General features: G+C 43.2%; 1 protein-coding gene across 8 annotated transcripts in view; it reads left to right on the top strand.

Annotated features, from left to right (window-relative positions):
* The window catches only part of RPRD1A (regulation of nuclear pre-mRNA domain containing 1A), an 88,219-nt gene that overhangs the window by 11,238 nt on the left and 61,255 nt on the right, over nt 1-15,726 (top strand). For all 8 annotated transcript variants that reach the window (XM_077269593.1, XM_077269594.1, XM_077269595.1 and 5 more), the window contains 2 exons: nt 8,496-8,625; nt 8,894-9,000. In XM_077269593.1, coding sequence (XP_077125708.1) covers nt 8,496-8,625; nt 8,894-9,000 — 237 coding nt within the window. The remainder of the gene's footprint in view (nt 1-8,495; nt 8,626-8,893; nt 9,001-15,726) is intronic.

Here is a 15,726-nt window from a genome sequence, read left to right as displayed (position 1 = left end):
AGATATTGGATCCAGATGGATAAGACATGTAAGGTGGCCTGCGCTGCTGGAGGAAATCAATTTTTCAGAAAAGGTAATGAGGAAAAGGCTTTTTATTTTCAACGCCGTATTGGCATTTTTCAAGTGAAAAAAAAAACGTGAATAAGCCTTTTCCTCATCATCTTGAAGAATTGATTCACTCCAGCAGCGCAGTCCACCTACTTGTTTAACTAACTGGATCTAAAATGCTAGTAGAATTGTAAAATCTAGATATAAGGGGTATTAGAATAAGTGCTAACATGAAAGAAACCCCAAAGACATAAAATATAACGTTTAATAACCTTTAAAAACAAGACATAAAACACAAACACCACACACAAAAAGTGCACACTGCATTAACCCTATGGATGAACTCTGGTCTGTATGCCTGCCTGGCTGCGGAGGTTGGCACCCACTATCAACCCACAAGAGAGTGGCACCCCCGCTCACCGATGACCCTGTTCTGTTGTGCCCTATCGGTAAGTGCCAGCTGATACACTATCACAACATGGAAAGATAGTACCCCATAGTATAGGTCAGAAAAAGCATTGTGTGTATATATATATATATATGTGTATGTATTTCAGACCAGGGAAAGGGAATGAAATGCCTTGCTTGATAAGGATGTTATTTATCATAGATTTGATAAGCTGAACCCTCTCTCTAAACTGTACCTCCGCTGCTACTTGTCAGCGGATATGGTGCCCCCTCCACCACGGCTAACACTAGAAGACCCTGATGATGTTCAGGCTACAAAAAATGTCTAGGAGTTATACCCATCTCTTTCCATGTTGTGATAGTGTATCAGCTGGCACTTACCGGTAGGGCACAACAGGATAACAGTCAGCCATCGGTGAGCGGGGGTGCCACTCTTGTTTGTTGATATAGGGTGCCGACTTCCACAGGCAGGCATACAGACCAGGGTTCATTCATAGGGTTAATGCAGTGTGCACTTTTTGTGTGTGGTGTTTGTAACTGTTGTATGTCCCGTTTTTAAAGGTTTATATTAAAAGTTATATTTTATTTCTTTGGGGTTTCCAAAATGCTAGTAGTAGCACATTTCCAGGAATTGTCTAGCAAGTGCAGTGTTTTTGTCTTTTTCTTTACAAAATCATTCATTCCAATATCATGCTGATTGGAAATGGTCTCCGAATGATGTGCCCAATGAAGGATAAAGGAAGGGAAGGCAGAATCAGTAATCTGAGATTAGTAATTGATGTGCATACAATGTGCATACAATGGAGGCGTAAATATAAAGATGCAATCTCTCATTTAGGCTAGTTTCACATTTGCGGTTGTGTCCGCAGCGTATCGTCCGCAACCACAAACGCCGGAAAACCACATGCAAACGCAGCGTTTTTTAGCCGCATCAGCTTATGCATGCGATCAAAAAAATGCAACCTTTGCATGCGTTTGCGCTTTTTATGTGCATGAGTTGTAAAGGTGAAAAATGTACCAGGAGAAAAATCTAGATAAACAAAACCACCAATGGGTGTGCTTCATGGGAATTCTTTATATAGACACTTTGTACAGCTGAAATATTCAGATTTTTGCTCCTGTATCCTGCTTCACGATGTATCTTCGCATGGAGTGCTTTTATTTAAACCTGGATTTGGATCTCAAGCTGTTTCTTGTGTTTGCTTGTGAGCAACAAAGAAACAGAAAGACAGAGAAGAACACGGTGTCTGCGTTTTTGGAGACACCCCATTATGGAAGTCCGGGAGAGCCATGGAGCCTATACAGCGAGCTCCTTGCCAACCCGGAGAAATTTGTGGACTATACCAGGATGACTCAAGAGAACTTCTGGGATTTGCTTGGTCGTGTCCAAGGAGCCATCAGGAGACAGGATACTCAGCTCCGTAGAGCAATTCCTGCTGAAGAACGTCTCCTGGTCACACTAAGATACGTAATATTTCAAAACAAACGACTGTTATAATTATTATTATGCCATGTATTATTTGTTTTTTCGTTTATGTGTTTAGCAAAAGCCCATCATAATATAATTGTTCGTAATTTTTTCTTTTTTTGGCAAATTTCTGACTACCGGAGAGAGCTTATCATCGCTCCATTTTCAGTACCAGCTTGGAATTTCCACCTTGTCTGGAATAGTTGCGGACACCTGCCGTGCTTTGTGGAACGTTCTCCAGGAAGAATTTATCCCCCTGCCCAGCGTGGAAATGTGGCAGGAAATTTCTGAACAATTCTGGCAAGTCTAATTTCCCCAACTGTTTGGGAGCAGTGGATGGAAAACACATTCTGATTACCAAACCCGCCAGAACTGGATCTGAGTACTTCATCTACAAAAAATATTTTTCTTTAGTGCTCATAGCAATTGCCGATGCTGACTGTCGCTTTGTCGCTGTGGATATTGGAGCTTTTGGCCATGGCAATGACTCCCAGACTTTTAAAAACTTAGACATGGGCCAACGCTTGTATGGAAAACATTGTAATTTCTCCCTGCCACGACCTCTTCCCAACACTGAAGGCCCACCAATGCCATTTGTTATGGTTGGGGATGAGGCCTTTCAGATGTGTGATAACCTACTGAAACCATACTCTAGTCGGGACTTGAACCACATCAAAAAAAATTTTAACTACAGACTGAGCAGGACTCGAAGAACTGTTGAGTGTGCCTTTGGGATTCTTGTCTCAAAATGGCGCATTCTTGGAACAGCCATTAATCTAAAAATAGAGACAGTCGACAAGGTTGTCAAATCCTATGGGGTTCTACATAACTACATAAAGGCTAAAGAGTGACCCAACATTGAACTTGAACCAGTTTCAAACCCCTTGCCAGATTACTATCATCACCCTCTGCGGTCAACAATACAAGTTTCCCAAATGAGGGACAAATTTGCTGCCTACTTGGTTTGGGATATCGGACGTGTGGCATGGCAAGATAGAATGATTTAATAAAATGTTCTGTTGTGTTTGTGAATGTACCTGTAATGTTTTGTGTAACTAAAAAAACCCGTTTTGAAACCTGTACTGAGTGCCCTCTGTCTTTAATCAACTCAAATCCACTTATGATGTCAGTGCTATGGTAGACGACTTCTGATTTGATCCTCGTCTCTTAAGTCTGCAGTATCTATTGGATGCAGAATGAAGAGACGATGGAGGTAATACAAGGCGTATCAATACTCACCATGCCAGGTGTCAGAAATAGTTAATTTAGGATGCTGGGTTTTGTGCATCCTGAATTCACTATTTCTGACACCTGGCCAGGTGAGTATAGATATGCCTTGTATTACCTCCATCATCTCTTCATTCTGCGTCCAATACATTACGCAAACTGAAGAAATGCTGGAGAAAATGAAAGTCATTTGATTTTGACAACTCATAGCTCCATGACATACACAAGAAACAAAGCTGCAGTGCAGTGTTCAAGTTGTGTCAGTCCTGGAGATATGAGGTGGCAAAAACACAAAGGGTACGGCGCAGTGTGTTTAGTCGGCGCACGGTGTGTATTGCCAGCAGCGGAACACAAAGAATCAACAGTGGTAGGGGCAAAAAACTACACATTTATTTAAAAAAAAAATAACTACGGCGATTTGGGGAACTGAGGTGTGTTGAGCTGAGACGTTTGACTAGGTAAAGATGATGACGGGGTTGCAGGGGAAGGGGCGACCAAAGTAGTGGGGTCAGGGAGTTCAGGGATGGTAGTGGAGGCATGGGACGGGACAGACACACTGAAAGGGATAGACAGCCCAGTCATCACAGACTCATTTTGAGGTGAGGGGGGAGGGAATGCAAGAGTCTGCTGTTTTTTTCTTCCTCTCCAGTGTTTTGCGCTACTGTCTTCTGGGGAGTGTTGGCGTGGTGTCTACAGGCGGGATTGTGCGGGTGGATGGCATGGCAGAATTCGGTTGCTGCTGCTGTGGCATGGTGTGGGTGGACGGCCTGGCAGGATACGAGTGCTGCTGCTGTGGCATGGTGCTGGTGGACGTCCTGCCAGGGTCCGGGTTATGCGGCATGTCGTGGTGGTGGTGATGGAGGAGGACCAAGCAGGAGCAGCACTCGACGTGGCGGTGGACTGTGCAGCAGGACTCGGCATAGTGGGGGCGCTGTAGTGGTGTCCAGTAGGGCTTGGAATGGTGGTGGCCGTGCAGTGGTATGCAGCAGAACTCAGTATTAAGGTCAAGCGTGTCAGTGTTGGCAGAGGTGGAAATACCCCCACTGACTGCTGCAAGTACCGAGTCTGCTGCATAGCCTGCATGTAAGCAGCATTGCAGGCCTCTATGACATTGAGCTGGAGATCAGGAGTAAGGTGTTCCGACATGCCCTGTTCAATTTGATTAAAGAAATGATGTGCTGGTCTCTGGAGGTCAGCTTCCAGACAGTTAAGGCGCTGGTTGACATCCTGGAAAAGTGTGTTAATATGAGTCAGACCACTTTCCAGTCTTTCTCCCAGCGCCTTTAAACCATTCTGGAAGACCGAGCTCAAGTGAAGAAACTCAGGCATGAGTGACCTGTCCGCCTTCTGCTGGCAGGAAGAGCCCCCCCCCCCCCCCAAAAAAAAAAAAAAAAAAAAAGCCGAGGACTGGGACAGGGGAACACCTGATGGACCAGCTTCCTGGTCTCCAGTCTGTGTTGTAGGCCCACTTGCTGCGCTGGTGGATGGCTGGGACGGGTCCGTGGTTCGATGAAGGACCGCTCCAGATCCAGGTTCGAGGGTGCTGCTCTAGGTTTTGTGAAAATAAAAGAAAAACCGTACCGAAAATTTACAGTGGTGCTTTTACTATCTACTGTGGACTAGAAAAAAACATATTACGGAATACAATACAACACAAAAATATTTGCATTCTCTGGGCAAGAACCAGTCTCAAAAACGCCAGCATGCGATGATATTTGTACTTTCTGATCCTTGCTGCAGCACCACTGCGAACCTGGCTCTCCTGATGAAGGTCCTTGTTGAAGCGATCCTTCATAGAATGCCAACTGGTTCTGACTTTGTTCACTGGAAAAACAATAACAAATTTTTAGTCAATGCACTTTCGGTTGTGATCACACAACTGTGTGTGATGCGAGAAACTCAGAGGAGTTTATCGCATCACACACAGTTGTGTGATCCTGGCCAAGGTGAATGGCGCATCACACAACATTTAAATACTTACAAAATTCCTTGTGAATCCGTGGCAGGGTGTTGTCCCAGCCATCCATCATCGCTCGGGCCACCTCATTCCACAGCCGCCGGATGACCACGTTGTCCAAGTGCTGCTGAACCCGGGTGTCCCACAACGGGACTCGCTCCTCGACAAGGGAAATGAGAATGTCTCTATCAAGGCAGTCTTCATCCCGTTCTGGAACCTAAAAAAGAAAGACATTAATGTAAAGATAAAAAGAAAACGAGATACTGAAAACAGGAAAGAATAAGTTAAAGTCAAGAAAAAAATAGTCAAGACAAAAATGGGAAGATAGAAGCAAAGTGAACAAATAAAAAAACAGGCAAAAATAGTAAAGTCATGAAAAACAGTCAAGTATACTTACACGCCGTCTTGCCACCCAAACGTGTTCTGGCTGCTCCTGGTCTGCCTCCGCTGCAGTGGAAGAACTGGTCTGATAAGAAAAAAATAAAAATTACCACATGTGTACACTCACCGGCCACTTTATTAGGTACACCATGCTAGTAACGGGTTGGACCCCCTTTTGCCTTCAGAACTGCCTCAATTCTTCGTGGCATAGATTCAACAAGGTGCTGGAAGCATTCCTCAGAGATTTTGGTCCATATTGACATGATGGCATCACACAGTTGCCGCAGATTTGTCGGCTGCACATCCCAAAGATGCTCCATACAAGGCAGGATGGATCCATGCTTTCATGTTGTTTACGCCAAATTCTGACCCTACCATCCGAATGTCGCAGCAGAAATCGAGACTCATCAGACCAAGCAACGTTTTTCCAATCTTCTACTGTCCAATTTCGATGAGCTTGTACAAATTGTAGCCTTAGTTTCCTGTTCTTAGCTGAAAGGAGTGGTACCCGGTGTGGTCTTCTGCTGCTGTAGCCCATCTGCCTCAAAGTTTGACGCACTGTGCGTTCAGAGATGCTCTTAGGCCTACCTTGGTTGTAACGGGTGGCGATTTGAGTCACTGTTGCCTTTCTATCAGCTCGAACCAGTCTGCCCATTCTCCTCTGACCTCTGGCATCAACAAGGCATTTCCGCCCACAGAACTGCCGCTCACTGGATTTTTTTTTCTTTTTCGGACCATTCTCTGTAAACCCTAGAGATGGTTGTGCGTGAAAATCCCAGTAGATCAGCAGTTTCTGAAATACTCAGACCAGCCCTTCTGGCACCAACAACCATGCCACGTTCAAAGGCACTCAAATCACCTTTCTTCCCCATACTGATGCTCGGTTTGAACTGCAGGAGATTGTCTTGACCATGTCTACATGCCTAAATGCACTGAGTTGCCGCCATGTGATTGGCTGATTAGAAATTAAGTGTTAACAAGAAGTTGGACAGGTGTACCTAATAAAGTGGCCGGTGAGTGTATATGTGACAGAGAATACTTACCAATCAGTAAGGAATGTACTCACTTCCATTTCCCGTCCTGCACATTCAGGGCCAGGGCGCTCCTCAGACGGTGATGAAGAAGACATGAATGCTGCAAGAAAAAATAGTCAGAAATTAGTACATACTAAGGGTAGAAAAAAGGACAGACATTCGCTTTTATACTCACATTAGCCAAAGTTGTGATTCTTCCTGGAGAGGTTCCAGTCTGCTTCCAAGTGCCTGCTTCAAGTCTGTCTGCTTCCATGGGTCTGTAGAGTACCCACACATTCTTTTTATCTATCTTTGTGTGGGGGATGGCTAATCAGTGTCTAGACATGTTTACTCTGGATAAACATATGCGTACGAAAATGCGAGCGAATGCATGTACTTGCGTACACCTGTGTTCCCATAGACTAATGCATTGTTTCGACGCATTCCTTCCGCATGCTTTTGGCGGCGGCAAATTGCCACCACCAAAATTGCAACAGCCGCACCCAGCTGCACAATCTGAAACGGCGCATGCGTAGTCAAACTCTGCCAAAAGCATACAAACGCATGTACCTGCGTCCACAACATTAAAGATAGGAAAACACGACGCATGCGGATGTATGCAGCCGAAACGCTGCGGACACAACCGCAAATGTGAAACCAGCCTTAGTGGTACAATACATAGGCACAATCCCACTGACTGCTGCTTCTCACTGCAATACTTCCAGCAGCTGTTAGTCATTCTCTGCCAATTTTCTTGGGGTTGGTTTGATTATATTTTAGTCTAAATTGTCAAAGACCCTCAGTACAGCAAGTCCAAATCTAAACTCTGTTCTTCCCACGAACACCTACAACACCTTTTAATGAGCAAGCCTGACTGAGGACTACAGTAAACCTGAAGCACATTAATATTCATACAGTAAAGCATAGTGCTTGTGAGAAGAACCAAGACTAGATTTGCAGTGGCCTGGATGTAGGTCACCATAGACCAAATTATTATTTTTTCCATCTTGTGTAAGTAAGGCTTTATCAGTGCACGTTTCCGTTCACAGATTGTGTTCTTTATTTCTGCTTTGCTATGTCTAGAAGAAGTGCATGGAAAATAATGGCAGTGCTGTAACCAGCTGATGACTGACCAATACCAGGGCAGATGAACTACATTGCTTGTAAAGGGCTTAATAACTCTGAGCCCCTGGAAGTCATGTGAGTGCTGCAGCCAATCAGCGGCTACTGATTGATTGCAGCAATCGCAGGAACAAAGCAATTTCACCTCGAAAAACTATGTTGGCATCTGAATGACGTGTGCGTACATACCGTAACAAGGGCCTCCTTTACTTGCGCTGACATTTATTTGCAGCTTATAGATGAACGCTACAAAGAATTACTACCTGCAAATTCCACACTAATAATTTACTCCAGACACTCTCTTTTAGGCTAGTGACACAGGTTTGCTAGGTGGCACTGGTACATCACGGCACAATACACGTCAATAGTCAAGCAGATCACAAAAAGTCCAACTACTTTAGATTGTTTGCAACTTGATTGTCATGGTCGCAGTACCTTGGGGGATTCATTGTGATTCCATTGACTAGTATGGCGTTGCGATGAAGCGAACTTTTGCAACATGACTCGTGTTAAAGCAAAAGGCAAAGTATACCTTCAATTTCTCCTTACTTTTGAGCTTGTAAAACTGAAACTTTGCACACAAAAAAATGGCTGTAATTCTTAAATGTTTAAAGCAATATTTTTGTACATTTCTTCAATTTACAGCTGAAAGTTTACATTTCAATCACTTGTTGATTATTATGTTAAAACTCCACAGCAGTGTACAGAGGCAGCTACCTAATAAGTGTACACGCACTGTGTATCTGTCCTACAAGCATGGAATAACCTAATATATCGTTCATGGCTCCATCAGACTTGGTATTGACTGATTCTGTCCTTGATGTTTGCTCATCTAGATGTTAATACGTTTCATTTTTTCTATGTCTTTTAGCAAAACCCAACAGAAAACTGACGTTTCTCTATCTGGCAAATGATGTGATTCAGAATAGCAAGAGGAAGGGACCTGAATTCACAAAAGACTTTGCGCCAGTAATAGTGGATGCTTTTAAACACGTTTCAAGGTATTGCTATGGCACCATCATCTAGATAGATGGTACAACACTGACATTTCAGCACTTTTTATCTCATCATTTGCATGTGTTACTTTATGATGTGGAAAGAGTAATTTGCGCTGTCCTGTTATTGTCAGATATGATGGAGGCTGCCACATAAGCTCCAGAGGCAAATGTGAACTCAGCCTGAACATAGTGTATGTCCTTGTAAATGCTAGTGAAATATTACTTTATTTTAGGAGTAATCATGCATGTTTTACCTTTTTTTTAAATATAGTGAGGCAGATGAAGGCTGCCAGAATCATTTGGGCAGGGTGTTATCAATTTGGGAAGAAAGGGCTGTCTATGAGAATGATATCTTGGATCACTTAAAGACTGCTTTGTGTAAGTAATCTCATTTACCTCTCTGAATCTCAAGCATAGCTAGCAATTTTGCCCACATAGGGTAATGCCAACTAGATGCATGATTTGCCAGAGAACAGAGGTTTCAACCACAAAATCGTGCATCAGTGCTCCTCGTCTGGCCTTGACCAAACAGACTCACATCTTCTAAAACGACATCTTACTAGAAATTGCCCCTCTTTCAGGAAACATAATGTGCAAAGGTTCAATTACTAATTGCTTTAGTTACTGTTTTGTTGTGAACCTTGCAGTGTCAGAGACTGAAAAAACAGGTACAAATTTTTGTGACCCTTCCGCCATGTTTTATTAACTTCTTCCTGACATTTGACGTATTGGTACATCCTTTTTAGGGAGGTGTTTCCCCAAATGGACGAACCAGTACGTCATGGTGATGGTTTAGGTGCAGGAGCTTTGCCCAACGTAAGCACAAGGGTTGATCGAATAGCTTCAGATAAGTGCTTATCCAAATAGCTACAGCTCTTACCGAATAGCTGCATCGGGAACCCGGATACATGGAGCTCTCCCAATAATCAGCTGTTCGGCTGTGCAGCTGCATGTATCACGGCAGTGTGATAGGCACAACACATGCATGGGGACTACACCGTGACCAGTTTAAGAAAATAAACCGTTCCTAAACTGCTGTTTATTTGTTCATTCTGCTTCCCAAAAATTGGAAAAAGATAAGCTCACGTTTATCCTGTGCTCTACGCTGAACACTTACATCAGGGTTACCATATACATTGAAACCGCCAAAGCAAGTACAAAACGGAATCCTAGACCACAGAAAAAAACCAAAAACACAAGGATCCCTAAAATATAACTTTTAATAATTAAAGCTAAAAACTATTTGTTCCAAATTTGAAGACATTGATACAAATATAAATTATCACAGGAATATACAAGATATGGACTAACTGACCCTATCAGGTGCCCTAAGTACTGATCACTACCTGACTGCGGAGGTTGGCACCCTAAGTTTCTGCGGTAGGTGCCCCTGCTCCACGACGACTGGTCCTGATAGCCCTATATATTCCCTGTGATCCCTAACAATCAAGTCTTCGAATTTGGAACAAATAGTTTTTAGCTTTAATTATTAAAAGTTATATTTTAGGGATCCTTACCATATACATCTCTGGAACCATTCACTGTAATGAGGCAGATGTCACTTTACACTCCATCTGGCCTCTGTTCCCACGGTGTTCTGACTACTGCTAGGACAAAGGCCAGACGGATTCCAAAGTGACTGCATCTGCCTCAGTGAATAGTTCCTGTAGGGGTTCCTTCTGAATCGCAGTTTTAGCAGACTGAGGTGGAAATCTGCGCTGTGCACTGCATAAATAGAGAGAAAAATTATTTACCCCAAAATGGTACAAAAACTTCCAATTCATCACACAGAAAACAAGCCTCCACTCAGATATGTCAGTGGAAAAATATTGGGCTTCCACATTACTAGTACCTTAGAGAGTCTGGAAAAATCTGCATTCCCAAAGCCAAATCCTTCCCCCTCCCTTCTGAGTCCTGCAGTGTACCAAAACTGCAGTTATCGTCCACTGTATGGTATTGTTGTGGCTAGAAGAACAAATTTTAATTATTATAAAATCAACCTATTCTTAAATCATTGATTTGTAGCCATCACTCCCCCCCCCCCCCCATGATAACCTCTCCCAGTTCTTTCGTTACCCTTTGCCACTGGATCCATCCTCCAATAGTTTTGCTGTCAGTTAAGCATCTTCAAATGCACCTAACAAACTGGTGTAATAACACCTGACAGCCAAGTTGTAGTACAGGTCAGCTATGCTATGCTGAAGGTGCCCCTGATAACATATGCATTTGCATCTAGCACATTTCTGCTATTCTATGCTGAGCTCAGCTATACATGCAGCGCAGATCATGCGCTAAAGATCCCCATGAACCACCAAGCACACAGAGCAGAGGGTGGGGCCTGCAGCACTGAGGATAGGTAGTGTGCTGCTGAGAAATGTAGTTTTACGAAATATTAATAGCCCTCCCCCTTTCAGCTCTGAAAAGGGATGCATAGAAGGGCAAGAGGAGATGAAAATAGATACGAAGGTAGAAAAAACTAACTTTGTGGTTGGACTTGTACTGCATATTGGCAGGAACATTCGTTCCCCGGAGAGTATTGTCGTGATCAGGTAAAATTGCGTTTAAAAAAAAGGCATAATTTAAATGCACATAAAAGAGAGGTATACTGCAGAGAATATGAATATTATACCATAATAAATGTGTTACAAAAACATGACAGCAATTCTAAGCTTAGCATGATAAGCTTATGCATACCCTTTCCGAAGAAGCCATAGAGGGAAACATACGTCTGGGGTACTGGACTATAAGTTTATGTGATATTTCCTTACTAAGGATTTTGTTAGCGTGTGTATTTTGTTTAACTGGCCACTAGAGGGCGATCTCATACTACTTTGTAACACAAAAATGATATTTTTCCCTGAATGACACTCTAGTCATAGCCTCAGATTCTCAGATTTATAAGATGCTCAATAGTTATGAAATATTCGTAAAAACTGGTGTTTTATCCATTTGAGTAGTGGTTTCATCAAACTTTGCTTTTTTTTTTTAATTAGGATTTCTTATCCCATTTGGGAAGATAATATTAAGTGATCTACATTTCCAACTGTATTATCCGAAGAGAGACGCACGTATACATACACAGTTTGGTCTTACACCCTCTCATAGATCTCTATTGATATATTAGTCCGTCTGGGAAATATACAGTAGGTACGGAAAGTATTCAGGCCCCTTTAAATTTTTCACTGTTTGTTTCATTGCAGCCATTTGGTAAATTCAAAAAAGTTCATTTTTTTTCATTAATATACACTCTGCATCCCATCTTGACTGAAAAAAAACAGAAATGTAGTAATTTTTGCAAATTTATTAAAAAAGAAAAACTGAAATCACATGGTCATAAGGATTCAGACCCTTTGCTCAGTATTGAGTAGACACACCCTTTTGAGCTAGTACAGCCATAAGTCTTCTTGGGAATGATGCAACAAGTTTTTCACACCTGGGATTTGGGGATGCTCTGCCATTCTTCCTTGCAGATCCTCTCCAGTTCCGTCAGTTGGATGGTGAACGTCGGTGGACAGCCATTTTGAGGTCTCTCCAGAGATGCTCAGTTGGGTTTAGGTCAGGGCTCTGGCTGGGCCAGTCAAGAATGGTCACAGTTCTGAAGCCACTCTGTTATTTTAGCTGTGTGCTTAGGGTCATTGTCTTGTTGGAGGGTCTGAGGTCCAGAGCACTCTGGAAGAGGTTTTCCTCCAGGATATCTCTGTACTTGAGCACATTCATGTTTCCTTCAATGACAACCAGTCGTCCTGTCCCCGCAGCTGAAAAACACCCCCATAGCATGATCCTGCCACCACCATGTTTCACTGTTGGGATTGTATTGGGCAGGTGATGAGCCGTGCCTGGTTTTCTCCACACATACCACTTAGAATTATTCCCAAGAAGGTCTGTGTTCATCTCATCAGACCAGAGAATCTTATTTCTCACAGTCTGGAAGTCCTTCATGTGTTTTTAGCAAACTGCGGGCTTTCATATGTCTTGCACTGAGAAGAAGCTTCCGTCAGGCCACTCTTACCATAAAGGCCTGACTGGTGGGGGTCTGCAGTGATAGTTGACTTTGTGGGACTTTCTCCCATCTCCCTACTGCATCTCTGTAGGTCAGCCACAGTGATCTTGGGGTTCTCCTTTACCTCTCTCACCAAGGGTCTTCTCCCAAGATTGCTCAGTTTGGCTGGACAGCCAGGTCTAGGAAGACTTCTGGTGGTCCCAAACTTCTTCCATTTAAGGATTATGGGGGCCACTGTGCTTTTTGGAACCTTGAGTACTGCAGAAATTATTTGGTAACCTTGGCCGGATCTGTGCCTTGCCACAATTTTGTCTCTGAGCTCCTTGACCAGTTTCCTTGACCTCGTGATTCTCATTTGGTCTGACATGCACTGTGAGCTGTGAGGTCTTATATAGACAGGTGTGTGCCTTTACAAATCATGTCCTATCAGTTTAAATAACCCCTTCACCCCGAAGTCTGTTTTCAACTTCCTGACCAGGCCATTTTTTTAAATTCTGACCACTCTCAATTTATGAGGTCATAACTCTGAAACTCTTCAACGGATGCTGGTGATTCTGAGATTGTTTTCTCGAGACATATTGTACTTTATGATAGTTGTAAAATTTCTTCGATATGACTTGTGTTTATTTGTGAAAAAAACGGAAATCTGACGAAAATCTAGAAAATGTTGCAATTTTTAAACTTTTAGTTTTTATGCCCTTAAATTAGAGAGTCATATCATACAAAATAGTTAATAAATAACATTACCCACATGTCTGCTTTACATTAGCACAATTTTGGAAACATAATTTTTTTTTGTTAGGAAGTTATAAGGGTTAAAAGTTGACCAGTGATTTCTCATTTTTACAACAAAATTTGCAAAACCATTTTTTTTAGGGACCACCTCACACTTGAGGTGACTTTGAGGGCCTATATGATGGAAAATGCCCAAAAGCGACACCATTCTAAAAACTGCACCCCTCAAGGTACTCAAAACCACATTCAAGAAGTTTATTAACCCTTCAGGTGCTTCACAGGAATTTTTGGAATGTTTTAAAAAAATTGAACATTTAACTTTTTTTCACAAAATTTTTACTTCAGATCCAATGTGTTTTATTTTACCAAGGGTAACAGGAGAAATTGGACCACAAAAGTCATTGTACAATTTGTCCTGAGTACGCCGATACCCCATATTTGGGGGTAAACCACTGTTTGGGCACATGGCAGAGCTCGGAAGGGAAGGAGGCCATTTGACTTTTCAATGCAAAATTTGCTGGAATTGAGATCGGACACCATGTCGCGTTTGGAGAGCCTCTGATATGCCTAAACAGTGGAAACCCCCCACAAGTGACACCATTTTGGAAAGTACACCCCCTAAGGAACTAATCTAGATGTGTGGTGAGCACTTTGAACCCCCAAGTGCTTCACAGAAGTTTATAATGCAGAGCCGTAAAAAAAAAATCATATTTTTTTCACAAAAATGATCTTTTCGCCCCAAATTTTTTATTTTCCCTAGGGTAACAGGAGAAATTGGACCCCAAATGTTGTTGTGCAATTTGTCCTGAGTACGTTGATACCCCATATGTGGGGGTAAACCACTGTTTGGGCACATGGCAGAGCTCGGAAGGGAAGGAGCGCCGTTTGACTTTTCAAAGCAAAATTGGCTGGAATTGAGATCGGACACCATGTCGCATTTGGAGAGCCCCTGATGTGCCTAAACAGTGGAAACCCCAAAAGTCACCCCATTTTGGAAAGTACACCCCCCTAAGGAACTAATCTGGATATGTGGTGAGCACTTTGAACCCCCAATTGTTTCACTAAAGTTTAGAATGTAGAGCCGTGAAAATTAAAAAATCATTTTTTTTCCACAAAATGATCTTTTAGCCTGCAATTTTTTATTTTCCACAGGGTAACAGGAGAAATTGGACCCCAAAAGTTGTTGTCCAATTTGTCCTGAGTACGCTGATACCCCATATGTGGGGGGTAACCACCGTTTGTGCGCATGGCAGAGCTCGGAAGGGAAGGATCACTGTTTTGGAATGCAGACTTTGATAGAATGGTCTGCGGGCGTCACGTTGCGTGTGCAGAGCCCCTGATGTACCTAAACAGTAGAAACCCCCACAAGTGATCCCATATTGGAAACTAGACCCCCCAAGGAACTAATCTAGATGTGTTGTGAGAACTTTGAACCCCCAAGTGTTTTGCTAAAGTTTATAATGCAGAGCCGTGAAAATAAAAAATATTTTTTTTCCACGAAAATGATATTTTAGCCCCCAAATTTTTATTTTCACAAGGGTAACAGGATAAATTGGACTGCAAAAGTTGTTGTCCAATTTATCCTGAGTACACTGATACCCCATATGTGGGGGGGACCACTGTTTGGCCGCATGGCAGAGCTCGGAAGGGAAGGAGCACCATTTTAGGCTAGTTTCACACTAGCGTTTTGAGGAGCTGCGAAGAGCTGCGGACTTCCTCCGTGAAACCCCGCCCTCGGCCACTAACTCCGCCTACTTCTGCATGCGGCCTGCATACCTATCTTTAACATTAGGAATGCAGGTGTTGCCGCTGTAAGCGGATGCTTCCGCATGCGTCGTTTTGACGATACGGAGAAAAAAAAAATTGCTGCAAGCTGCGTCCTACGCTGGTCGCCGCATCGTCAAAACGACGCATGCGGAGACATCCGCATACAGCGGCACGACCTGCGTACCTAATGTTAAAGATAGGTACGCAGGCCGCATGCAGAAGTAGGCGGAGCTAGTGGCGGAGGTGCGGCCTAGGGCGGGACTTCACGGAGGAAGTCTGCAGCCGTCGGTAGCTCCTCAAAACGCTAATGTGAAACCGGCCTTACTTTTTCAACGCAGAATTGGCTGGAATTGAGATCGGACGTCATGTCGCGTTTGGAGAGCCACTGATGTGCCTAAACAGTGGAAACTCCCCAATTCTAACTCCAACCGTAACCCCAATGCATCCCTTAGCCTAATCCCAACCATAACCCTAACCACACTCCTAACCCGAACACACCCCTAACCCTAATCCCAACCCTAACCATAAACCTGACCACACCCTTAACCCCAACAGACCCCTAACCCTAATAACAGCCCTAATCTCAACCATAAACCTATCCA

The sequence above is a fragment of the Ranitomeya variabilis genome, chromosome 6 (assembly GCF_051348905.1).
Source record: "Ranitomeya variabilis isolate aRanVar5 chromosome 6, aRanVar5.hap1, whole genome shotgun sequence".
Lineage (NCBI taxonomy): Eukaryota > Metazoa > Chordata > Amphibia > Anura > Dendrobatidae > Ranitomeya > Ranitomeya variabilis.
This window is presented reverse-complemented; position numbering and strand designations above follow the sequence as displayed.